The sequence below is a fragment of the Rana temporaria genome, chromosome 10 (genome assembly GCF_905171775.1).
Source record: "Rana temporaria chromosome 10, aRanTem1.1, whole genome shotgun sequence".
NCBI classification, from domain to species: domain Eukaryota; kingdom Metazoa; phylum Chordata; class Amphibia; order Anura; family Ranidae; genus Rana; species Rana temporaria.
The window spans coordinates 131220236-131248077 of record NC_053498.1 but is presented as its reverse complement, the minus strand read 5'-3'; the positions used below and the strand labels follow the sequence as shown (position 1 = coordinate 131248077).

The following is a 27842-nucleotide window of genomic DNA, read 5'->3' as shown; positions in this document are numbered from 1 at the left end:
TAGATAGATAGATACAAATAACATGCCCAAGAATGTCAAGCAAAAATGGTCGGCCCTCATGCATGTTCACTTCATCAAATCTGGCCCTCTTTGAAAAAAGTTTGGACACCCCTGCTCTAGGGTGTCTGCTTTAAGAAAACATATAATATTTGTGGGTTTTGTGCAATCTTCTTCTAAAATAATTTTTTTAACATGTGTGCAAAAAACATGAAAAACAGCCCTGGCAGCAAAAGGTTTGAGTCATTCTAAAGCAGTATATAAATGAATTATAAGCATTAAAGGAAAAACTCGAGCAGTCTTATTAAAAAATGTTTTATAAACTAACAAAAATACAAACATTAGCAGTCATATTATGATTACATGGTAGAGTCATTTGTGACGTCTCATCCTCACTGTGCAATTAGCAGCATGAACTGAACACTTTAAAAAGGGAAGGCACCTAAGTCAATCCAGAAAGATCTACCTAGTGGTCATTCTTACTATCACCAGTCTCAATCAGTTCCTCTTAGTAGAACATTACAAGTAGTTTTATACATCGTCAATGCTTGGCTCTGGTGCTCCACAGTCCTCCGAGGCTGCAATGGTGACCTTGGGGGAAGGGACATTAAGATATCCGACTTCCGATGTATCAGAGCGGGATACTGGGAGGAGGAAAGAGTTTTCTGGAGATTGCTCCATATTTCCATCTTCAGTGACTTTAATCACAGGAGAGCTCCGGTGTGCCAGATCGGAAAAGCTGGAAAGAAACCAAATGAAAACGATTAGACATTGATGATTATTTAATCACATGCGTCAACACAAGGAGTCTTGATGACGTATTTATATACAATTTACACAGCACATTGTACATTCACATGACTCCATTCCCTTAACCACTTCCCGCCCAGTCAATATACAATTGACGTCTGGGAAGTGGTTGTGAAATCCTGACTGGACGTCTATTGACGTCCTGCAGGATTTCATGCCGGCGCGCGCCCGTCGGGGGCGCGCAGCGCGGCGATCTGTGGTGCGGTGTGTCAGTCTGACACCCTGCATCTCCGATCTCGGTAAAGAGCCTCCGCCGGAGGCTCTTTACCACGTGATCAGCCGTGTCCAATCACGGCTGATCACAATGTAAACAGGAAGAGCCGTTGATGGCTCTTCCTCACTCGTGTCTGAGAGACGCGAGTAGAGGAGAGCCGATCGGCGGCTCTCCTGACGGGGGGGGGGGGTTCGCGCTGATTGTTTATCAGTGCAGCCTCCTTTGGATGCCCACACTGGACCACCAGGGAAGCCCACACTGGACCAACAGGGAAGGGGGCAGTAAAAAATAAATGAGAGATGCCAATCAGTGCCCACAAATGGGCACTGACTGGCAACATGGGCACAAGTGATGCCCAGCAATGCCATCAGTGTCACCCCTCAGTGTCCACCCATAAATACCCATCAGTGCCACCCATGAGTGCCGCCCATGAGTGCCCATCAGCGCTGCCTATGAGTGCTGCCTATCAGTGTGCATCAGTGCTGCCTATGAGTGCCACCTCACCGGTGCCCATCAGTGCCGCCATATCAGTGCCCGTAATCGAAGAAGAAAACATACTTATTCACAAAAAAATAAAAATACAAATAAATAAAAAACCTTTTATTTTTTGCGCAACAACTAAAAAAAGACTGAAAATTTGGAAAAAAAATAATAAAATCGCAGAGGTGATCAAATACCACCAAAAGAAAGCTCTATTTGTGGGAACAAAATGATAAAAATTGTTTGGGTACAATGTAGCATGACCGCGCAATTGTCATTCAAAGTGCGACAGCGCTGAAAGCTGAAAATTGGCTTGGGTAGGAAGGTGCGCAAGTGCCTGGTATGGAAGTGGTTAAAACGGGATTCCACCCACAATTTTTCTTTTTTTAAAGTCAGCAGCTACCAACACTGTAGCTGCTGACTTTTAGTAAGGACACTTACCTGTCCTAGTCGCCCGTGATGTTGGTCCCCCGACGGCGATCGCTCGGTCCTGGCGCCTCCATCTTTACCAAGTTTCCTACTGCGCATGTGCGGCGCTTTGTGAATGGGCGGCTGCCTCCTGGAATACACACTGTTCCCAGAAGGCAGCGCACCCCATTCACCAGAAGACACCGCGACAAAGGCAGAAGATCCACGCGGTGGAAGAAGAGACCGAAGAGCTACTTCCGTATAGCAACCGCCCTTTCGCCCAGGTTTACACTGGGTACGATTTGAGATGCGATTTCACATGTCAAATCGCATCTCAAATCGGCGGCATTTGCCGGCAATGGCACCATCCTAATCGGTGCGACGCCGCATCTGCGGCGCTGCACCGATTTCAAAAAGTAGTTCCTGTACTACTTTTTGCGATTTTGGGTCGCGATTTACATTGAACCCTGCACAGATGTCTCTTAAATCACGGCCGAAAAGCCGGTTTTGCCGCGAAATCGCGGTAAAATCACGATTTTACCGCGATTTTGAATTCGCAGCAGTGTGAACCTAGCCTTCAGGTGAGTATTTATTACGATTTTTTGGAAAAAAAAAAAAAACACACGGGTGGAACTCCACTTTAACCACTTAAGGACCCGCTCACGTAGATATACGTAGGCATTTTAAAGATAGATATCTCGGTAACGGCAGCAGCCGCTGCCACAACCGAGATATCCATCTTTCCTGTGAGCGGTCCTGTTAACGATAACTGTGGTCTCCGAGGCGGATTCGCCACGAGATTACCGTTATCGGCAGCAGGAAAGGGCCCCCCCCCTCCCGCCGCTCTCCGGAGCCAAAGGCAGTGGCGATCGGGTCCTGTCCCCTGCTCGGCTGGGATACGAGTGAGGGCAAGATGGCCCCCATAGCATAGCAGGGCGGAAGCGACGTCAAAACGTCACTTCCGCCCATGCTTCTTAAAGGCATATTTTCTTGTTATTTTTTCAAATGACAATTTTTTTTTTTGTTTTTTTTTCCATTTTAGTCTAAATATGAGATCTGAGGTCTTTTTGACCCCAGATCTCATATTTAAGAGGACCTGTCATGCTTTTTTTCTATTACAAGGGATGTTTACATTCCTTGTAATAGGAATAAAAGTGACCCATTTTTTTTTTTTGTAAAAATGTATAAATAAAAATAAATAAGAAAAAAAAACTTTTTTTTTTAAAGCCCCCCGTCCCGACGAGCTTGCGCGCAGAAGCGAACGCTTACGTGAGTAGCGCCCGCATATGAAAACGGTTTTCAAACCACACAAGTGAGGTATCACCGCGATCGTTCGAGCGAGAGGAATCATTTTAACCCTAGACCTCCGCTGTAACGCAAAAGATAGAATTAGATTTTTTTAAACGTTGCCTACGGGGATTTTTAAGGGTAAAAGTTTGACACCATTTCACGAGCGGGTGCAATTTTGAAGCGCGACACATTGGGTATCATTTAACTTGGCGCAACATTATCTTTCACAATATAAAAAATAAATTGGGCTAATTTTACTGTTGACTTATTTTTTTATTAAAAAAAGTGAATTTTTTCCCAAAAAAGTGCGCTTGTAAGACCGCCAAAAAAATAGTTTTTTTCGTTTATGTTATTTTCGTATTTTTTTTTTTTTCGGAAATTCAAAAATAAAAAAAATAAAAAAATAATTAAATAAAATAAAATAAAAATTTGTTTCATTCCTTTTTTTTTCTGGAAATTCGGGAAACATCGAAAAATAATTTTTTTCCGCTTTATTCGTTTTTTGCTGGTCTATGCCCTACTTTCATACAATCTTACATGTTATATTTATGTTATATTTATGTCGAGCAGCATCTATAGCAGATGTGGGTGAGCAGCAGGGGTGTATGAATTCCTTATAGCAATAATAGGAAAAAAAAAATCGGCACAGGACAATTCTGGAGATACTACCGTGTTTCCCCCGAAAATAAGCCCGGGTCTTATATTAATTATGCCAACAAAAGACACAGTAGGGCTTATTTTCAGGGTAGGTCTTACCATGTAATGTGCTGTCTTCTCTCCCCCTCTCTCTCGCTCTGCCAGGAATCCCCAGTGTGAACGGAGTTAAAATGCTTGTAAAATCCTATGATCCACTCTATTACAGTAGTATATAATGTACAATGTGTGCATTTCTGTAATATAATTGTGCCAAATACATTTGTTATAGCGCCGCTCTGCACTTCTGTGACCCGCCGGAGCTCTCTTCCCTGCATTTATATTACAGAAACACACACATTGTACATTATAAACTACTGCAATAGAGTGGATTATAGGATTTTACAAGCATTTTTAACTAGGGTTTATTTTCGGGGTAGGGCTTATATTGCAGCCCTCCTGGAAAATAACGATAGGTCTTATTTTCAGGGTAGGTCTTATATTTGGGGAAACAGGGTACAGCATGTTATGTTAGGAAAAGGTTTCTTACCTTTCATTTGGCAGGTTTATCATTTCTTCCGTTCTCAATAGCCACTCAGATGGAATCATCATTGCGATATCCTAAGAAAAAAAATAAAAATGGAAGAGATCTTGCAGAGCCTATATTCAAAAAGGTGGATGATTGTGGGTTAAGACCCTCTAGAGACAGAGGTGGTACCTCTCCTAGTAGTAATATACAGTACTTCACCTCCCCAGTGATTTCATTCCTGTCCTTCCTACGCAAGACTGGGAAATCTCCCTCTATGATTTCCATTCAGGTTCTAAGTCTCTCCTATATTGTATAGAACAACGTCTGTCCTGCAGCATGGTACAGATTTGAAACCACCGCCCTGAGCAGCCCTGTGACTAGGCAAGTAGCGTTGGCAGTGGCTTTAAAGCAGGGGTCTCAAACTGGCAGCCCTCCAGCTGTTGCAAAACTACAAGTCCCATCATGCCTCTCCCTGTGGGAGTCATGCTTGTAACACAGCTGGAGGGCCGCCAGTTTGAGACCCCTGCTTTAAAGAGACTGGGGCAGATCCTCGTACCTTTGCGCCGGGCGCAGCGTATCTAAGATGCGCAGCGTATCTAAGATACGCTACGCCGCCGTAACTTATCTTTTTTTTTTTTTTTATCCACAAAGAATCCGTGCAGTAAGTTACGGCGCCGTAGTGTATCTCTCACGGTGTAAGGGCGCGGAATTCAAATGGATGTAATGGGGGCGGGTTTTATGTAAATACGTCGTGACCCGACGTAAACAAAGTTGTTTTTTAACTGAGCATGCGCCGTCCGTGGGGGTATCCCAGTGCGCATGCTCGAAATTAAACCGGAACCAGCCAATGCTTACGACAGTGACGTCATTCTACGCAAATTTCTATTCGCGAACGACTTGCGCAAAAAATTCAAAATTGTAAGCGGGAACGACGGCCATACTTAACATTGAGTACGCCTCATAATAGCAGCTTTAACTATATGCCGGAAAAAGCCGAACGCAAACGACGTAAAAAAATGCGCCGGCCGGACGTACGTTCGTGGATCGCCGTAAATAGCTAATTTGCATACTCGACGCGGATTTCTACGGAAACGCCACCTAGCGGCCGCCGAAAAATTGCACCTAAGATCCGACGGCGTACGAAGACGTACGCCTGTCGGATCTAGCCGAGATGCCGTCGAATCTTGTTTTGAGGATTCAAAACAAAGATACGACGCAAGAAATTTCAAATTACGCCGGCGTAGCAATAGATACGCCGGCGTAATACCTTTGTGGATCTGCCCCACTCTGTTGATTTACCACTCCGGATGGCAAATCAAAACTGCATTCTGTTGGAGATACAGGCTGCAGCAGGATTTTCACATTCAATACACTTCCCAGATATGTGAGAGCCCCTGATTTGTGCTGTAGCAAGGGTCGTCTTTAAGGCAGGGCAAAAGGGGAAGCTGCCCTGGGCCCTGTCATTGTTGTGGGGCCCAAAGCAGCTGCCTCCTACTTGCCAACTATCCCAGTTTAAATTCCCTTGTCCCTTGAAGTTTTAGTTCTTTGCTGTGTCCTGATATCTCAGTGTGAAGTGCTGCTACTAATGCTGCCCAGGTCTGCCCTATTGTTGTGTACAGATGACTCACATGCAGACCCATTGTTTACATGTACCGTATTTATCGGCGTATACCGCACACTTTTTTGCCCTGAAAATCAGGGCAAAATCGTGGGTGCACGATATACGCCGATACCCGCTTTCCCGCGCCGAGTTTGAATACTGCGCCGGCATATACCGAGCGCAGTACACTCGTGTATAGTCGGGCAGTCTCGGCTCCTCTCGCGCTCACGTCCTGGACGTACAGGACGTGAGCGCGAGAGTAGCCGAGCCTGCCCGACTATACACGAGTGTACTGCGCTCGGTATATGCCGGCGCAGTATTCAAACTCGGCGCGGGAAAGCGGGAAACGGGCGGGGAGGACGCAGCAGAAGAACGCCGGACCCGATGAAGAGGACACCCGAAGCCGCAGACGGACGCCGGACCCGACGAGGCCGCCGCGCAAGACACCAAAACTGTAAGTACAAAAAAACGTTTCCACAGGAATGCGGGTCCACTTTAGGGGTGCGCGCTATATGCCGGAGTGCGCAATACCCCGATAAATACGGTACACAGTATTCAGAATCGCCGTTTTTGGCGATCTGAATACTTTGAAGTGCAAAGGAGGGATCGGGGGTCTTTTAGACCCCCGATCCCTCCATAAAGAGTACCTGTCACCACCTATTACTGTCACAAGGGATGTTTACATTCCTTGTGACAGCAATAAAAGTGATCAAAATGTAAAACAAAAAACACACACAATTTAATATTATAAAAAAATAAATAAAATAAATAAAAAATTTAAAGCGCCCCCCTCCCCGCGAGCTTGCGCAACAAAGAAAACGCATATGGAAGTCGCGCCCGCATATGTGAGGTATCGCCACGATCGTCAGAGCGAGAGCAATAATTCTAGCACTAGACCTCCTCTGTAACTCTAACCCCGTAACCGTAAAAAAAGTTTAAAGCGTCGCCTATGGAGATTTTTAGGTACCGTAGTTTGTCGCCATTCCACGAGTGCGTACAATTATAAAGCGTGACATGCTGGGTATCTATTTACTCGGCGTAACATCATCTTTCACATTATGTAAAAAAATTGGGCTAACTTTACTTTTTAATTTTTTTTTTAATTCATACAAGTTAAATTTTTCCCAACAAGTTGTGTTTGAAACACCGCCGCACAAATACCGTCCGACATAAAATATTGCAACAATCGCCATTTTATTCTCTAGATTCTCTGCTAAAAAAATAATATATATAATGTTTGGGGGTTCTAAGTAATTTTCTAGAAAAAAAATATGGATTTTAACTTGTAAACACCAAATGTCATAAATAGGCTTAGGCATTTAGGCATGAAAGGGATATACTTCCTGACCTACAAAACAGATTTACCAAGGCTGGGTTCTCCGCATCCAATTCCCAATACATTCGATTATGACCGGCTCTCTCTATGAACATCACAGGAGCAGCATTCCAATTGTCACCATTGCGTTGTCTCAGTAGTTTGACATTGAGGAAATGTAATGGGTGGGCCAGGCTCTGTATACCAGACCATAACACAAGTATTTTTACTTTTAAGTAAACTCACTTTTTAACCACTTCCTGCCCATACTATAGCCAGAAAAAAGGCTACCGCGCGGGCTTCCTTTGCTGGGAGGGCATACATGGCCATGATCACGCTGCCCGCGCGTCCCCCCTGCGCCATGCAGGTGGCGCGCTCTGTGAACGCAGAGTCCTTCGGGCTCAGCTGATCACAGATTGGGGTTAAGTGCCAATCCCAACGGCCCTTTACCACGTCATCAGCTGTGTCCAATGACAGCCAATCACAGGATGTAAACACAATCCGGTTATTGGCTTTTCTTTCCTCATGAAGAGAGCCGAATATCGGCTTGTGTTAAAGGAACATCGCCACTGATAATCAGGGCACTGATTATTGGTGTGCCTTTAGTCAGTGCAGTCCCAACAGTGCCCACCAGGGCTACTAATCAGTGCTCATCTGTGCCACCAATCAGTACCCATCAGTGCTGCCTCATCAGCGCACATCAGTGAAGAAGAAAAATTACCCGTTTGCTAAATTTTATAACAAACAATGTTTTGGGTTTTTCCCCCCAAAATTTTCAGTAATTTTTTAGCTTGTTTAACCACTTAAGGACCCCTTCACGCCGATATACGTCGGCAGAATGGCACACGACCCGGTCCGAAACTCCGCGGCTGTGGGACCCGCAGACCCGATCGCCGCCGGTGTCCCGCGATTGGTCACAGGAGCTGAAGAACGGGAAGAGGTGTGTGTAAACACACCTTGCCCGTTCTTCACTGTGGCGCTGTCCATGATCGTGTGTTCCCTGTTATTGAGAAACACGATCAATGACGTCACACGTCCAGCCCCGCCCCCCTACAGTTAGAAACACATATGAGGTCACACTTAACCCCTTTCAGCGCCCCCTTGTGGTTAACTCCCAAACTGCAATTGTCATTTTCACAGTAAACAATGCTTTTTTATAGCACTTTTTGCTGTGAAAATGACAATGGTCCCAAAAATGTGTCAAAATTGTCAGATGTGTCCGCTATAATGTCGCAGTCACGAGAAAAAAAAAAAAAAAAAAACGCTGATCGCCGCCATTAGTAGTAAAAAAAAAAAAATATTAATAAAAATGCAATAAAACTATCTCCTATTTTGTAAATGCTATAATTTTACCAAAAATAGGTAGAAGAATACGTATCGGCCTAAACTGAGGGGAAAAAAAATAAGTTTTTTTATATATTTTTGGGGGATATTTATTATAGCAACAAGTTAAAATGTAAAAAAAAAGAAAAAAAAAATATTCGCTCTAGTTTTGTTTATAGCGCAAAAAATAAAAACCGCAGAGGTGATCAAATACCACCAAAAGAAAGCTCTATTTGTGGGAAAAAAAGGACGCCAATTTTGTTTGGGAGCCACATCGCACGACCGCGCAATTGTCAGTTAAAGCGACGCAGTGCAGAATCGCAAAAACTGGCCAGGTCCTTTACCTGCATAAAGGTCTGGGTCTTAAGTGGTTAAAGCGCTTGTATACCCTCTTGTCATACTTGCACCTACAGGTAAGCCTACATTAAGGCTTACCTGTAGGTGCTTGCAATATCTCCTTAACCTACATGGTTAAGGAGATATTTGCAGAAAAGCAGGCACCGATGTCTACGGTGCATGCACGCCGTAGACAACAGCGCCGGCGCACTGAGCGCGGCGGCTCTTGAATGGGAGCGTGCCAGAAATGTGCACATGCGAGGGGATCGTGCCGTTCTGTGCGCGGGAGTGACGTCATCGCCGCTCCGGCCAGTCACAGCGCCGGAGCGGCGATGCCCGGAAGTCACTCCGGGTATCCCGACGGCGGACGTGTCCGAGGACCGCTGCGGGGGCTTTGATCTAATGTAATTGATAATGAGCTAGTATGCTAGCTCATTATGCCTTTGCCGTGTAGTTTTTTTTTATATAAAATTTTTGGGGTATACAACCTCTTTAACAAAAAAATAAAAAACCCAGCCACCAAAAGAAAGCTCCATTTGTGTGAAGAAAACTATAAAAATGTAATTTGGGTAAAGTGCTGCATGACAGTGCAATTGTCATTCAAAGTGTGACAGCGCTGAAAGCTGAAAATAGGGCCTGGGCAGGAAGGGGGTAAAAGTGTCCAGTGGTGAAAGGTAGGGCTACTTTAAGCGGAGGACCACTTACACTACAATTATCTAAAGTATATTATCTTTTCTTCCAAACTTTGAAGACGTATGGCATCACGCTACAGCTGGCATACTTACAGGAAGGTTGAGGGCTTGCAGTTTCTTTAATACTTGCTTTATTGAGCGCATCTGGTTATAAAGATGAAGTACGCTTTCCCTCAGCTGCTGGTTTTCATGATCTAGAATCTGACTCCTAGGATGACAACAATTACACCAACAATTTTAGGGCCTGTAAACCTAAATGGCGAGACTTTCAAGAAATACAGTGTAACGGTCACCACCGTTTACGACCTTCCATCACATCCAAGACAGCTTATCGACACTCCAACCAACAGGACCCGATCCATCCCATTTCCCCAGAATCAAGACGAGACACGCAGCTCTGTACTTGTTCCAAAATGAAGACAACTTTAATGGTTCACTCTCAGCTTTTATACAGTTTTCAAGGCACATGAACAATTAACTCCCCACCCACACATCACACCTTGGGGGGCTTCAATCACATTCTTTGAGCTAATTACTAAACATTCTAGACATCTCGGCGCCGGGCTATAATTATCATGACCTAATCACTGCACATTCCTTCATTAACAGAACTCAAACAAAACACCATCACACAATGATCTCTTCTCAATCCACATCCCTAGACAGACGTTCTGTCTCCGCATACAGCTTGGCAAGTTCCATTACACATCTTATATCAATATAATTCACACAAAGCAGCATCACACAATGAGAGGTCTTTCAGAGGCAGACTCAATTAGCATGTCACTAGCTGGTCTGTTCACATTAGCCCCAAAATGTTTTTCCAGCTGTAGGCCCTGGTTCGGTTCATAGCCGAAGTTCTAATGAAAGAGGATGGATGACCGCACTCCAACTAGCTGAAGATCCAAAACTTTATTGTAGAAAGTTGATCATAAAAATATGTTCACGGCTCGATAAACACAGGTACAAGCATTGTAGTTGTAGGCATTATAGTTCTGGATCTTCAGCAAGTTGGAGTGTGGACATCAATCCTCTTATTAGTTTACCAGCTCCTATTTTAAAGCCAAAATCAAAAACCAAAAAATCAGCAAAAGGGGCATAACTTGCAGTCAGTAGGATGCGTCCATTGTGTTGATTTTTCTTGTTACAGTCAGTAGGATGTGTCCCTTGTGTTGATTTTTCTTGTTACGGTCAGTAGAATGTGTCCCTTGTGTTGATTTTTGTTAGTAGTAATCCTCCTCTGTCCTGTCCCCACCCACACGATCTCCCGAGGCGGTTGGGGTTAAAACAAACTAAGGAGCTTTCACAGGCTCTCACCAGAAGAGCACGACTTCCAGTCCGCTGCTCTATTCATAGAATGCATGCTACAGCTTCTTTGAAAAGAGGAGGACATGCAGATGATTGAAAGGTCCACCTCCTCCATTCATAAATTCTGTTTCATTCATAGAAGCTGCAGTATGACTTCTACAGGGGGCAGGATGGAGAGATTACTACTAACAGAAGATGATTCGGCACAAGTGACACATCTTACTGGCTGTGAGTTTTGTCCCTTGTGCTGTTTTTTTCTGTTTGTGATTTTGGATTTTAAAATAGGAGCAGTTAAATGCATGGTCATCAGCAAGAGTTGGCCACATTCTGGTTCCCCGGACAGGATGCATTTTCTTATTTGGCAGCACTTAGGGTCCTTTCACAGGGGCGGTCCGCTTGGCAAACTCCGCTTTGCTCTGTGGGTGATCGATCTATTGAGCAGGCAGGTGACAGGTCCATCTCCGCTCACTGTGCTGAGACTGACATGTCAGAGACCCACTCTCCTCTATGGGGAGATCGGATGAAAACGGACCGCCTGTCCATCTTCATCTGATCCCACCTTTGATCTATATCAAGACATGAAGCTGATAGTAGCCAATCAGCTTCTAACTTCAGCTTGTTTAGTTAAGCTTTGACAAAATAACATGGAAGTTGATTGGTTACCTTGCACAGCTGCACCAGATTTTGCACTCTCCAGTTTTTGTATATCAACCCCACTGTTCTCTTCAAGAATCTAGACTGCACTGCACTATATCGTGTACTCAGTTACTATTAGCAAATTACGTACCTGTTCATTAAGGAGCGCCACTTCCACTTGAGGTTGCTCACTGAAGCTTCGTGCTCGGCGATCTCCAGAAGCAGCCGTCTCTTCTCTTCATGTAAACGCTCATTCAGTGTGGTGATGCTGTTTATCAGCTGCTGTTCCTAGAAGAGGAAAACCATAACTCAAACCTTTAAAGCAGTGGCGGCTGGTGCTCCACTTTTTTGGGGGGCTGCAAACAAAGCACACACCACCCCCCCCCCCGGGTGGGTCCGTCAGTCAGTCAAACCCCTCCCCGTCGCTCGGTAAACCAAAGACCACCACCCCAAATCGCTCGCCTGTCCGCCTACCAGCTCCGCACTTACCAAATATAGGTTGCGGGCAGCTATGGCTTCCTCCTGCATCTCCACCTCCTCGGCAGCCACAATGGCCAATTCTCCTCTTGGCCAATCAGGTCTTAAGACCCACTTCCTGATTGGCCGGGAGAAGAAGCAGGAAGTCAATAGCGAAAATTAAATTTGCTATTGCCACACAACTGGGTGGGCTCAGGGCGCAGTGCTCTGAGCCCACCCTTTTCTGAAGCCAATTAATGTAGATTAGGGGCCAGGCGCATGAATTAGGGGGGCGGCGCCCCTAATGAAGTCTCCCATGTGTACTACAAATGGCAGGATAGGAGCCATGCTGCATATGGGATATAGTAGTTGCAACGGGAGGGCCCGTGGATTCCAGAAGCTCTTAGAAAGCATGAGCCAGAAATTAATGGACATGCAGAATATGTATTGGACTGCAGCCCACCTGTCTGTCTGTTGTGATGTAAATGAATCTAGGATGGCTTCTAAGGATCTTTCATTGTGGCTTGTGCTAATTGACCCTGGATTGTGTGAAGGTCTATTGATGATAATGTGTATCGCAAGTTAACAGACAGCCTAAAGGTCGTGGGTCTGAATCCTCAACTGTAGTTAATTAGCTCATGTAAATTAGGTCAGAGCCGGAGTCAGGATGTCTACTAAACAATGTGTATTGGGGCTCATTAGGTAAGCATTGTATGATGTGGGTGGAGTTGGGTCATTGTTCATTTGGTTACTGCAGTATTCTTGTTGTGTATATAAGAGCCTGCTTTCTCAATAAAGATGGTCAGACCTGCTTGAACTTCATACAGAGCTGTGTCTTGTATTATTCCTATGGGTCGTGTTCGCCAGATTGTGGTGTGTCGGTAGCTGCCTTGTGTTCGGTAATGAAATATCGAAAACGGCTTTAACCCCTTTCCCATTAGGGGTTCCGTTACAGCAGTGATGGTTAACTTACGGGTTGTATTGGCACTCAAGTGCGGCCCCGGACACATAGGGGTTGTTTTACTAAAACTGGGAAGTGCAAAGTCTGGTGCACTTGTGAATGGTAGCCAGTCGGCTTCTAACTTTAGCTTGTTCAATAAAACTTTGACAAAAAAACAAACAAACTGGAAGCGGATTGGTTTCTATGCAGAGCTGCACCGGATTTTGCACTCTCCAATTTTAGTAAAATCAACACCATAATATTCAGTGAATTTAATATTAGAAAAAACTGTCAAAGGCTGCAGGAGATGATCAAAGACTATAAACAAGGTAGAAAAGATGGTCAGAGACTGCAGGTATGCTACAGGACAGGAGATAGTATGAGAGTGGGAACATGAGTATATAGGAGTTGTTGGAGACTGAAGACATACTTCAGGAGACGGTTAAAAACTGGAGACATGTCAGAGGAAGTACAGCTGCACTGCACATTACAGGACCTTTAACCATTTCAGCCCCGGAAGGTTTTACCCCCTTCCTGACCAGAGAACTTTTTACAATTTGGCACTGCATCGCTTTAACACTGACATTTATACAGCGGTCAGTGCTATAAAAAATGCACTGATTACTGTGTAAATGTCACTGGCAGGGAAGGGGTTAACACTAGGGGGCAATCAAGGGGTTAAAATGTGTGTTCCCTCAGTGTGTTGCAACTCTATGGGGATTGGACTGAATAAGAGAGGAGACATATTGCTGTTCCTACTTACTAGGAACAAACGACACGTCTCCTCTCTGACAGCACAGGGATTTGTGTTCACACACACACACACAAATCCCCATGCTGGCGATCGCGCGTAGCCGGCGGTGACCGCTGGACACGCGCATCGGGTCCCCCGCCACGCAGCAGGAGTGTGTGCGCCCTCTGGCGGCTCTTAATGGAAACCCCGTAGTACGGGGTTTCACGCAGGGGATCCATTCTGCTTCCGTAACTAGATGTGAGCCGGTCAGGAACCGGTTAAAGTACAAGTAAAGTCAAAACCTTTTTTTTATAGTTTTGGATACAGTGGAGAGGGATTAGGCCCTCTGTCAGATTTTATTACTGTCCCCCATAAGAGAGTTTGGTCTTTTCTAATGTCCCGTTTACCACGCGATTTGAAACTGAAAGTAAAAGAAAATCCCAAATTTTGTCCCCAGAAAAGTAAGCGAGGGAAAATCTTCCAGTGGGGACACAGATTCTGGTGACCTGGGGGACCCCCCCTTCATTTGCGGGGATACTCCTCTAATTTTGTGTTTTGGCTATGGGACAGAAAGTGAAAGAAAATCTCCCTTTGGGACACAGATGGCAAAAAAAAATTAACTGACAGGGGATATAACCCTCCCTTACTCTATCCAAAACCACAAAAAAGTTTTGCTTATACTGTAGTTCTACTTTAAGTATGTTTTTTTTTTTTGGCTGCTTTTGTACTTTGCCTCTCATTATCATAGTAACTTGTCCCATTATCAAACAAGTATTTGCCCCACATGTTCATTTTAGATATGATGTGCCTGGTGTTACTAGACCCAGTAATATGAAAATTGTTTATCCCGACCCCCCCAGCAGTGCCCACAGCTTATAATTCCTTTTACATTAAAATACTGCCACTATATACCTTTTTTGGATGAGCTGTATACCACAGTCACATGATAAACTGCAGGGTCTGCCTGAGTGTTCAGGTAGGAGGAAATCCTCGCTATAGCCTGTGGGCTCATGCTGTTATGGGAGGTGGATCATCCATGAATCAAGATGCGGCACCCAACCCACTGCATTCTTTTTTTAGTTACTGGGCATACACGCCCAAATGTGTGATGTCAATACCATGTGCCCTGGATAGCTCTGATCCACCAGGAAATGTTCTCTCCAGCAACAGAGACCAAACTGAGCATGTGCAGCCTTACCACCCTGACTGTCATATCTGCCCTTGCCAAGAGAGACCCTGCAGGAGGGGGAGGATCTGTGCATACAGGATCAAACAGCCTTTTTTTTTTTTTTACACAATGCGCAGGATTAACCCCTTAAGTTCCACAGTGAGTATAACAAGCATGCTTTACTGCATATACAGACTTATTTTATGGTTGTGGTTTTAGTAACACTGGGAAGTCTACCTTCTCTGTTTGGCTCTTGGACACGCTGAGCTCCAGCTCCAGCTGTTTAATGTGCTGGTCCTTCTGGTTCAGCTCGTTTAGGTACATTTCCTTGGCTCGGCTGAGTTTGGCTTTATGGCGTAGTTGAAATTCATTGTATTTCCTGGTTGGACAGAAATAATGGAGAGTTGACATTTAACATTTTAGTAAGTAACTGTAATAAATAAATAATGAAGTAAGCATGTGTACATTTAAAAAAAAAAGTGCCCAAACACACACGTGATTTAGTTCCTTTAAATAGACTTTTGCAGGAAATGGTTATTGCCCAAATGGCCGATGGGCAGATGTACAGTGGCGGTGCGTCCATAAAGGCCCCCTCTTTCCTGCCACCTGTCTATCACCATAGATAGATGCATGCATCCATCCATCTATGGTCGCTGCTTCACCCCCTATTCAGGTGCCCGGCCCCTTTTCAGGCCAGGGTGTTTTTTGGAAGCGCCCGATTACAGCCAAAGGCTCCAATAGGCATCCAAAAAGGTGAACAGCGGGTGCCATGCTTGGCGCTCGCAGTTCACTCAGCGTTGTTTTAGGAAAGAGAATGAATATTCGCTTTCCTAACACCGATCCGCCTCTCAGCTAATCAGGTGCTCGGGTCTGTTACCCGTCACCTGATAGGCGTCACAGCGCCTGTCGTTCCAGCCAATCAGGCGTCCAATCATAGCAGAGTATGGGAAGAGAGGATGGGAGAAGACATTGAGGAGTATGGAGGACATCACCGCCGCGACCCGCTGCCCCACCGAGACAGGTAAGTGTTGGGCGAGCGGGGGATGCACACTGGCAGCAATTGATGGGCACAGTAGTGGCAATTGATGGGCACAGTGGCAGCAACTGATGTTTTTTGCAGTTTGTTTGCGTCCCCCCAAAAAATTTTGAGCACCAGCCTCCACTGCAGATGTATGACCTACTTTTCAATTGACAGGACCCAAGTTCTTTAGCCCCTACACATGACCAACACATACCCTGTATGTCTGGGTAGTGCAGTGTTTTGCACCAATTGAGATGGAATTGTAAAGGGGTAAAGCTTGGATGGCATAGGATGGAATTTTCTGACAACTCAGTAATATGTTCAGAAGGGGAACTCCAAGGGACTACAGGACTCCAGTGAGAATGACGTTCTTTGACATAATTGGCTCTATGTGGGGAGAGTTGATGTTTTCATACATCTGCCCCATTATGGTGGTTGCATTATTTTACTTTTTATTTTGGCTATTCCTTTTTTTATCTGGTGATCCTGCCAGTAATACTTCTTTCCTACAGTGAAGGGAAGTCTTAAGGCGTCAACACACCAAGACATTTTGGACAATTTAATGCTCCCAACTTTGTGGGAACAGTTTGGGGACGGCCCCTTCCTGTTCCAACATGATTGTGCACCAGTGCACAAAGCAAGGTACATAAAGACATGGATGAGCGAGTCTGTGGTGAAGGACCTTGACTGGCCTGCACAGAGTCCTGGCCTCAACTCTATAAAACATAAATGAATTAGAGAGGAGACTGCGAGCCAGGCCTTCTCAGCCAACATCAGTGCCTGACCTCACAAATGCACTTCTAGAAGAATGGTCAAACATTCCCATAGACACTCCTAAACCTTGTGGATGGCCTTCCCAGAAGAGTTGAAGCTGTTATAGCTGCAAAGGGTGGGCCAACTCAATATTAAACCCTATGGACTAGGACTGGGATGCCATTAAGGTTCATGTGTGTGTAAAGGCAGATGTCCCAATACTTTTGACAATATAATATACACTTAAAAAATGTGGTAGGGTAGAAGGGTGTAAAACGGTGAAACCTCCGTACCTGAAATCGGCACTACATACTTCCCTAGCTGACACCTTACCTTATGGAATCATCCAGCCGTTTCAGGAGAATATCATATTCCTTCAGGAGTTGCTCCTTCTCTTGCTGCATATCCTGCAGTTTTTCCAGAAGCTTATGATTGGTGCTCTCACAACTTGTGCGCTGCAACGCAATACAGGATGTTTTTATAGCTTGCATTTCCATAAGAGAAAAAAGGGAGCTACATATGATATTACCATTAGGGTTGTCCCGATACCACTTTTTTAGGACCGAGTACGAGTACCGATACTTTTTTTCAAGTAGTCGCCGATACCGAATACCGATACTTTTTTTCAAGTAGTCGCCGATACCGAATACCGATACTTTTTTTCAAGTAGTCGCAGATACCGAATACCGATACTTTTTTTCAAGTAGTCGCCGATACCGAATACCGATACTTTTTTTTAAATGTGTCCCCAAATGCAGCGATGTCCCCCCACATATGCAGCCATTGTCTCCCCCCATGCAGCCATTGTCTCCCCCCATGCAGCCATTGTCACCCCCCATGCAGCCATTGTCACCCCCCATCCAGCCATTGTCACCCCCCATCCAGCCATTGTCACCCCCCCATCCAGCCATTGTCCCCCCCCCATGCAGCCATTGTCACCCCCCCATCCAGCCATTGTCACCCCCCCATCCAGCCATTGTCACCCCCCCATCCAGCCATTGTCTCCCCCCATGCAGCCATTGTCTCCCCCCATGCAGCCATTGTCTCCCCCCATGCAGCCATTGTCACCCCCCATCCAGCCATTGTCACCCCCCATGCAGCCATTGTCTCCCCCCATCCAGCGTCTCCCCCCATGCAGCCATTGTCTCCCCCCATCCAGCGTCTCCCCCCCATGTATCCAGCGTCTCCCCCATCCAGCGTCTCCCCCCATGCAGCCATTGTCTCCCCCCATCCAGCGTCTCCCCCCATCCAGCGTCTCCCCCCATGTATGCAGCGTCTCCCCCCCATGTATCCAGCGTCTCCCCCCCATGTATCCAGCGTCTCCCCCCATGTATCCAGCGTCCCCCCCCCATGTATCCAGCGTCTCCCCCCCATGTATCCAGCGTCTCCCCCCATCCAGCGTCTCCCCCCCATGTATCCAGCGTCTCCCCCCATCCAGCGTCTCCCCCCATGCAGCCATGTCCCACTTACCTGCATCCCCGCTGCCGCCGACTGTGTCATACGCCGGGAACATTACAACTTTGAATCGCTGTAATGATTGGCGCTGCGTATAGACACTCCCCCTCGCTCGGGATTGGACAGTTCACCCGAGCGAGGGGGAGTGTCTATGCGCGGCGCCAATCATTACAGCTATTCAAAGCTGTAATGTTCCCGGCGTATGACACAGTCGGCGGCAGCGGGGATGCGGCGAATGGCGGCGGGATGCGGCGTCACGGCGACGGCGGCGGGGGAGGGGGGGGGGAAGTATTCTATTTGGGTATCGGGGGTATTTGCGGGAGTACGAGTACTCCCGCAAATACTCGGAATCGGTCCCGATACCGATACTAGTATCAGTATCCGGACAACCCTAATTACCATAATTGCCAAAAATAAAATAAAAATGATACAAACCAGCGTGTGGACGAAGACTGCCTTTTTAGTTTCACTAAATCACAATTTTCCTTGTATGTGATTGGGTATTTTTTGCAAAGTGAAGCTTTACCTCATTTATTAAGCTCTAGAGCAACTTCACTTTGCAAAGTCTATTTGCCTTTAGTAAATCAACCCCTACGCGTCATTGATCTAAACATAAAATGTTATTTTTATTATATGACAAAATGATATCCTTGCTTGCCATCCATCCAGATGTAGCACCCTGGAGTTTAGGCAGGGAAGCTCCTCACAAATTTGCTTGCCAGGCGTAGTGATCCTGGTTGATTGTTAGAGATCTATTGATTTCTCCCTAAGTTTGGCCTTGTTGCACTTTTCTCTTCTACCACTAGGTGGCTGGGTACTTGGTGGAAATAGATACAAAGGGGTAGATTCACAAAGGGCGTCCTAACTTTGCGGCGGTGTAGCGTATCGTGTTTACACTACGCCGCCGTAAGTTAACAAGGCAAGTACATGATTCACATAGTACTTGCCTGCTATGTTACGGCGGCGTAGCCTAAAGCGGGCGGGCGTAAGGGCGCCCAATTCAAAATAGGCTGAGGGGGCGTGTTTAATGTTAATTTGGTTTGACCTGATTGACGTTTTTTTGGAACGGCGCATGCGCCGTCCGCCTACATATCCCAGTGTGCATTGCGGCAACGTACACCGCACGGGCCTATTGGTTTCGACGTGGACGTAAATGATGTAAATCCCTATTCACGGACGACTTGCGCAAATGACGTAAAATTTTCGAATTTCGACGTGGGAACGGCGGCCATACTTAACATTACTATTCCAGCTATTTGATGGAATATCTTTAGGCCTAATAATGCGTTACGTAGAGGGCGTATCTGTACTGCGTCGGCCGGGCGTACATTCGTGAATAGGTGTATCTAGTGATTTACATATTCTACGCCGAGTGCAATGGAAGCGCCACCTAGCGGCCAGCCTAAATATTGCACCCTAAGATAGGACGGCGCAAGCAGTCGTATCTTAGATAGGTTTAAGTGTATCTCTGTTTGAGAATACACTTAAACTTAGGTCGGCGCAGATTCCGAGTTAGGTCGGCATATCTACTGATACGCCGGCCTAACTCTATGTGGATCTAGCCCAAGAAGGGAAACTCAAGGCCAGGTATGGGTATATGGGGTATCTCAGCCAATGGGAAAATCCTTTGGCCTGCTGGGAGAGCCTATATATTCAGGTGATATAAGTGGATTGACAGAGCATAAACATTAATTAAATAAGGATTGACTGTCAGCTTTCAAGTCCCTCTATGAAAGAGGATATATGGGGGTTTCCTTATACAGGAAAAATATGGGGACTCTTGTTAAAGCATCGACAGTAAATGACAGCTTATATGACTGTAGGTATGCAACAACACTTTATAATTAACTTGATTTGTTTTTTGAATACCATTTTTTTCGGTTATACAGAAGAACATACTTTGATGTGACAACATTAATGTCAAATATTACTGTAATGGATTTCGAGTGGTTTTATGCTGTGACCTGTGGACTTTATCTACGGTTTTTCTTTCTTTTGTCTCTTCTGGGTCCACTGGGGGCCCCTCTTTTACATATTTATTTTATATTCCTTATTATCATTATATATCTTTATACATTTTTTATTTATTTTTTCTTTTTCTTTTTCTTTTTCTTATTATTATTTCTCTTATTATCATTATTATTATTTTTTCCATCTTTTTATTATTTTTTATAAATAATATTATATTCCTGTAATATTCTTTATAATTAATTAAATAATATATTTTTTTTTTTTTCCTTTTTTTTCACCAATTCTTATTTCCCAATTATTATACTTATATTTACTTTTGCTTTCCCCTTTTTTTCTTTTTCTTTTCTTTTCCCCTTTTCTCTTCTTCCCCCTTTCCCCACATCTATTTTCACTTATTTGCCTGATATGGATTCAAACCTGTTTTGCATGCTCTCCTATCACCAGCATTGATCTCCTGCACTTTAGCACACTGCCGTTATCATCAGACATCTATTAGTATTGCTGCAAGCCACTTTGGGCGCTAGGGGGCACGCACCAGCTCAGCGTCACTGATCTGAACTCAAGCGGAGGCTTGAGTGTCAGTGCGCGTCCGCTTCTTCACGGCACCCATATGGTAGGCACTGATGCGTCATTTGTGACGCTGGTGCACTTTCCCAGGAGTTCCCCTTCTCCGCGCCGGCGCGTTAGATTCAGCATCTCCTAGAGGGATGCTCTTCTTCTGCGCAGACGCGGTCCCTGTGGTTCCTATGGGCAATCCCCATGACATCTGCCGTGATTACCACGCCCATCTTAGAGTGAGGAGCTGCCCCCTACTCAGCTGTGTATCATCTCACTCTGATTGAGGGCAGCTTATTAGTGAGCCGCACAGCTGATGTGTCAGCGTGAGCTCTGCCAGAGGAATCATTCCTTGGTATACAGAGGCAACAGCAGGTCATAGGTATGCTTTCATCTACCATTGTCTTATTATTTCATTATTTTCTTTCCTTCCAAGTTTAATTCATTATTCACAACAATCTGGATGTGATACTTTGTTGCCACTTGCAGACTCTGTGAAAATATACTTTTTACTCACTTATCTGTCAACAATGAGGAAATATATTTTTTCCTGGATTGACTTTCTTTCTTTTATTTCTCACTATTCAGTATCTGGACTATACAGTTCTCCTGGGCAATTTATCTGCCCTATTTCCGGCAGTTATTATTGCAACTAGAATCAGGTAAAACCATTACCATTATTCCTTTTAATTAGATTAGTATTTTCATTCTCTTTTTTTATGCTATACCCCTATTACTATGATAGGTATAACAACTATAAAGTTGAATTATTACACAAAAAATGCCACATTCTTCTAATTAATTTAGATTCGTTTGATACTTTGCAGCCTATATAGGCGTTTATATTTATATTAACATTATCTTTATTACTGCTGTTGTTTGCAGTTTTAATAATTAATTTTCAAACTAATCTGTCATTATACAATCTGATGATGTAGTGAATGACTTCCTATTTTGTGCAGTATAGTATTGACAGAAATCTCTTGGGATGAATTATATCCATCTCTTCTGAGACTACCTCATCATCAATCTTCCCATTTTTTCTATCATCATTTTAATCAGGTAATAATCATTAATTCTTTTACACATATCTCTCTACAGTTGTCTGTTCATCGTAATTTTTCTCCCTTTCTGGTTACCTTTTTTCTTTCTCCTTTTTTACTTGTTAATTTTCCAATATTCCTAATATTTTTATTCTGTACCTACAGTACCTGCTTGCCTCCGGCTCCTCTTCCTCTATAGGCTTGCATCCAGGCTCTGTGCATTGCACGGCGATCCTACCCGCATGCTTAAGAGGATCATTTCCTCTTTTTCCCATCCCTCCTTCCATCTATCTGGGATTCTCCATCTGGGACTTTGAGCCAATCACGGCCAATCATTCAGGGTTGTTTTAGTCCATTTTTACAGGTAAATATATTCTTTACAATTATTATTTATTTTTTTCGTTAAAGTCCACAGCTACCACAGATACTCCATTAACTCGACTTTCATTTATTTAAATAAAATACATTATCTTTATGTTCTATAATAAACGATGATTATATTAAACTCTATGGTCAACCAGACACGTTTGTATGTACCGATATAATCAATTTATGTGACTATTTGTATATATTATGATTTATATGTTCCTGTTCATTGATATACTCTTTGTTTGCTCAGACTACTGCCCCCCATTGGTTCCTGACGAAGCCCCCTTGGGCGAAACTAGTAGAACCGTTACATGTGGGATGAAATGAAGATCACCTGCATCTATATGCACTTGAAGTATCATTTTACTTGATAGTCTGGAATTTGTCTAGTATGCATTCTATAGTATTCAGGCCCACATATTTCTACAGAATTTTACTGTCGATGCTTTAACAAGAGTCCCCATATTTTTCCTGTATAAGGAAACCCCCATATATATATATTCAGGTGATCAATGTTCTGTGCCACCTGGACGGCTGTCTGGGTGGACGTGTCTCATGGTGCCCCGGCTGCTAGGTCGAAGATTGGGCCTATCCCAGGGGCATATGGCTGCTAGGCTTTCTGAGGGCCTATCCAGAAGCAGGAGAGCAGCACAGGGTTGGGATTGCGGCTTGTAGTCCAACCAGAAGTGATGGGTCTGCCGGCCAGAGAACCTGTAGTGGTCGTAGGTAGGAGGAAAGCTGTTGCCACAAAGGGACCAGGGGCGGACTGACCATTGAGGCACTCGGGCACTGCCTGAGGGCCCCATGCCACTAGGGGGCCCCATCAGGGTTGCCAGGCTCATTAAAACCAGTGACAGTATGTAAAAATCTGTGTTTTTTTTTTACATCTGTCCCTGATATGTCCAAAACCGACATGCTTTTGATGTGAAAATCCTGAGATTTCAGCTGCCCTGCCTCTGCACTGCTTCCTGGCTTGGTGGCCATCTGTAAGCCCGGGGGCCCCATAATCTTCTATTGCCCGGGGGCCCCATAAGTTATCAGTCCGTCCCTGAAAAGGGACCATCTACCTTATTACCAGGGACCACAGTGAGTAACTGACGCAAGTACCGGAGCAGAATTCTCACCGAACGGGCAAGGTGGAGAATCAGGAAACTTCAGGCGGTGATCAAGTCAGGGACCCAACCAGCGGAGGTGATGCTTACAGAGCAGTCTTCTGTGTCAAGCTAGGGACCAAGCAGACCAGTGGGGTGAAGCTTGAGAAGTATCTGGAGTGCCAAGCTTGGAACCCAGCAGAGAGGCAGGGATGACGCCTGAGGAAGATACCACAGTGAAGATTGGAGGAGCTCAAGGGATTCAGTGGCAGTGAATCAGAGGGTCCAGTGAGAGACTAGGAGCTCAGTGGGCTGATGTGGCTTCTTGCTGGAGGCCTTTCCCTGCATGGCTGTCCTCCCATTGAAGCCAGAGTCTGCTAATTGAACTTGCAACTACTCAAGGGTATCCTGGCCCTAACCCTCTTTCCCCCCAAAGGGTTTGCAAGAGAAACAAACATCTCTTTTGCATTCAAGAAGTGTCTGGCGCCCAATAACTTTATCCACCTTGCACACACTATGCCTCACAACCCACCACATACAGAAGGTGGTCAGCCATCTCTGGCCCTGGAGGTTCTAATTAGACTGAAGGAGGCCGGAGACCTTGCTACACAATGAAGAGAACCACACAGCGTTGTCCGATCTGAAAAGGACTTTACTCGTACTGTATGTCAAATAGTACAGCTGCCTTTTCTGTTAGCAGGCACAAGCACCATCGATCTCCGTTTGGTTGAAAAAGGTTACTGAAATAAATGAGATGGAGGATCTGGTGGCCACAGAGAGGTCTTTGGGAAAAATTCCTCAAAAAGTTCTACTGGCATGGCTTTACTTTCTCAGAGGAGTATCCCGGGGCCGATCCGCCCTATAGGCTCACTATGCAAGCCGCTTAGGGCCCCGTAAAGCTGTGGAGGGCCCCCCAAATTACTAGAGAGGCCCTGCCTGGTGAGAAGTCATTTTTGGCTTCTCAACTCGCTGGCTGCATGGGAGAAGAAGTAAGAAGTTAGCACCCCCCGCTTCTCACTTTAATGTAAGATGTCATTTCATTTCCGACAGCAGAACACAACCCAAAGCCCCCCCCCCCCCCCCGACACTTCTCAACTTTAATGTGACATGTCATTTTGCTTAGGGCCCTAGGGAGGTCAGGATCGGCACTGGGAGTATCCATCCCTGTTGAGTTGAATTCACATCCCGTGGCATTTGGAGGTCCCTTTACTGGCTCTTCCGAATCAGGGGAGACTGAGGAATGTTGGCCCTTTCCCTTCCTGTACTTTTCCCTCTCTTCCCTCTCTTCTCTCTCCGACGACTGACCGCTTAGTCCCTAGGGGTCATTTTGTACCGTATTTATCGGCGTATATCACGCACTATTTTCCCCTTAAAATAAGGGGAAAATCGTGGGTGCGCGATATACGCCGATAGCCGTTTCCTGCGCTCAGTTTGAAATCCTGCGCCGACATACCGTGTTTCCCCGAAAATAAGCCCGGGTCTTATATTAATTTTGGCAACAAAAGACACAGTAGGGCTTATTTTTGGGGTAGGTCTTACCATGTAATGTGCGGTCTTCTCTTCCCCTCTCTCGACCTGCCTGTTAGGAATCCCCAGTGTGAACTTAGTTAAAATGCTTGTAAAATCTTGTAATCCACTCTATTACTGTAGTATATAATGTACAATGTGTGTATTTCTGTAATATAATTGTACCAAATACCTTCATTATAGCACCGCTCTGCGCTTTTGTGACCTGCCGGAGCTCTCTTCCCTACATTTATGTAACAGAAACACACACATTGTACATTGTGTACTAATGTAATAGAGTGGGTTATAGGATTTTAAACTAGGGCTTATTTTCGGGGTAGGGCTTATATTGCAGTCCTCCTGTAAAATTACGCTAGGTCTTATTTTAGGGGTAGGTTTTATTTTCGGGGAAACAGGGTATACCGAGTGCAGTACACTCGGGTACATTCGGCTAGTCTCGGCTTCGCTCGTGCTCACGCATAAACGTCACAGAGCGTGAGCGCGAGCAAAGCCGAGCCTTGCCGAATGTACCCGAGTGTACTGCACTCGGTATATGTCGGCGGAGGCGTTCAAACTGAGCGCGGGGACTCGACTTGAGGCGCGCGCTGGAGAAGCCGGGAGGACACCATCGAGGCCGGACCGGACGATGGACGCTGGGAAGACACCAAAACTGTAAGTAATAAAATCATATAACATTTTTTTTTTACAGGAATTTCGGGGGCAACTTTAGGGGTGCGCGGTATACGCGGGAGCGCGTTATACCACGATAAATACGGTATATATATTATTTGTTCGCCGCTTTGATGGGCATTGTGTTGAATCGCACCTTGCAAATGTTGTAATGTGGCTCCCTCTCGATGAACCCTTGGATGGACATGCTGTCATCGCTGATGTATATGTTATGTGTTCTCTGTATTGTTACCTTGTGATGACAATAAAGTATTGAAAAAAATAAAAATAGTACAGCTGCACACCAACATGGTCCCCACCCGAGTCCGCTCCTCCCTAAAGTGTTTCACCAAACGGGCTTGATCGCAGGGATCCATGTGATCAAGCTTTGACATAATAGCTTGCAGTGGGCCAGCTTGGTCTTTTCTATTTCCCCTGGCTCCCCCAATGTCCTAGAGCAGTGGTCTCCAAACTGTGGCCCGGGGGCCAGATGCGGCCCTTTGCTTGCTTTTATCTGGCCCTTGGGGCACTGTATTATTTACAGACACCAATGAAGGGTACAGTTCCTCCCAAAGATACCATCGATGGGCCGCAATTCCTACCAACGACATCAATGATGGGGCACAGCTCCTCTCAATGACACCAACAATGAAGCCCAATGACACAAATGATTGGACACAATTCCACCCAATGACACCAAAGATTGGGACGATTCCTCCCAATGATGGGGCACAATTACTCCCAATGACACCAAAGATTGGGACGATTCCTTCCAATGATGGGGCACAATTCTTCCCAATGATGGGGCACAATTACTCCCAATGACACCAATGATGGGGGGATTATTTACCGTATTTATCGGCGTATACCGCACACTTTTTTGCCCTGAAAATCAGGGCAAAATTGTGGGTGCGCGGTATACGCCGATACCCGCTTTCCCGCGCCGAGTTTGAATACTGCGCCGACATATACCGAGCGCAGTACACTCGGGTATAGTCGGGCAGTCTCGGCTCCTTCCGCGCTCACGTCCTGGACGTACAGGACGTCAGCGCGAGAGTTGCCGACAATACACGAGTGTACTGCGCTCTGTATATGTCGGCGCAGTATTCAAACTCGGCGTGGGAAACGAGCTGGGAGGACGCCGCGGGAGGACGCCGCAGGAGGACGCCGGACCCGACGAAGAGGACACCCGAAGCCGCAGACGGACGCCGGACCCGACGAAGAGGACACCCGAAGCCGCAGATGGACGCAGAGGCCGCCGTGCAAGACACCAAAACTAAGTACAAAAAAAACTTTCCACAGGATTCGGGGCAACTTTAGGGGTGCACGGTATACGCGGGAGCGTGCTATACCGCGATAAATACGGTACTTCCACTGATGCTGGGACAGTCTGTTCTCCCGATGGCCAGAGTCCAACCCCCCGAAAGTCTGAAGGACGGTAAACTGGCCCTTTGTTTAGAAAGTCTGGAGACCCCTGTACTAGAGGAAGGCCTGTACCAAATATCACAGCTTAATATTTGAGAAAGAGGGGGAATTTGTATTGATATTCGCACATTTACTGACCTCAGAAGTGACGGACTTCCTCTCGTCATCCAGGTGCTGCAGCATTGACTTATGCTGGTGCAGTTTAATCTGAAGGGCACAATTGCTCTCAGTCAATGAAATCTCTTTCTCATGAAGGGTTTTAATTTCTTGCTGCAACACCTCCAAACTCTCATCCAAGACTTTCCTAGAAAGGAATGAAAAGTACCATAACTACACAGTTTAACATTTCAGAAGACTACCCCTGGCTATGAAAAAGTTATGGTAGCCACCAATTTCTAACTGCCGAGGGCATGTGTACAGATTAGAATTTTTGTTCCTGTGCATTTCCACTTCTCCTCCTGAGCAACTCAGAACTGGATTTTAGTTACACTGGTGACCTCCTTAGACAGAACCAAGAGAAATATTGGAGTCTTGGACTGAGTAGGACCAGATCAGAGTCAGGATATCTATGGTCTCAAAACAGACAGCACTAGAAAACCATTGCGCACACACACACACACACACACACACAAACTAGGTTTAGGAAGGCTCTAAGGTATCTGCCGTGAACACACACACACTAATATTATATATATATATATATTACACATACATACAATTATGGGGTAGATTCAGAGAGAATCGCCTATCTTTAGGCGGGCGTAGCGTAAGTTTGAGCAGCATATTGTGTATTCACATAGAACTTGCGCTGAAACTTACGGCGGCGCAGTGTAACTGGGCCGGTGTAAGCCCGCCTAATTCAAAATAGGCTAGTTGGGGGCGTGTTCTATGTAAAATAGTAGTGACCCCATGTTTTTGGCGTTTTTAACGAACGGCGCATGTGCCGTCCGTGGACGTATCCCAGTGCGCATGCTCCAAATGACGTCGGCAAATCGTCGTTGCTTTCGACGTGAAAGTACATTACGTCCAGCCCTATATATATATATATATATATATACACATACACACACACACACTATATATATATATATATATATATATATATATATATATATA

The 27842-nt window shown here is 45.4% G+C and overlaps 1 protein-coding gene and 1 long non-coding RNA gene across 4 annotated transcripts in view; one reads left to right on the top strand and one right to left on the bottom strand.

Moving 5' to 3' along the window:
• Window positions 1-296: 296 nt before the first annotated feature.
• CCDC30 (coiled-coil domain containing 30) overlaps window positions 297-27842 on the bottom strand; it is a 99915-nt gene continuing 72369 nt past the window's right edge. For both annotated transcript variants that reach the window (XM_040326277.1, XM_040326278.1), the window contains 7 exons: window positions 26865-27030; window positions 16976-17097; window positions 15106-15247; window positions 11723-11859; window positions 9721-9835; window positions 4383-4453; window positions 297-736 (listed from right to left, as the gene is read on the bottom strand). In XM_040326277.1, the coding sequence (XP_040182211.1) occupies window positions 529-736; window positions 4383-4453; window positions 9721-9835; window positions 11723-11859; window positions 15106-15247; window positions 16976-17097; window positions 26865-27030 (961 nt within the window). In that variant the 3' untranslated portion in view covers window positions 297-528. The remainder of the gene's footprint in view (window positions 737-4382; window positions 4454-9720; window positions 9836-11722; window positions 11860-15105; window positions 15248-16975; window positions 17098-26864; window positions 27031-27842) is intronic.
• Window positions 21044-22082, top strand: LOC120915614. 2 transcript variants are annotated; one of them, XR_005743898.1, is made up of 3 exons: window positions 21044-21285; window positions 21591-21685; window positions 21832-22082. It is a non-coding gene; the product is annotated as an uncharacterized LOC120915614 (long non-coding RNA). The 2 variants fall into 2 exon arrangements; XR_005743897.1 differs by having other exon boundaries at window positions 21586-21685.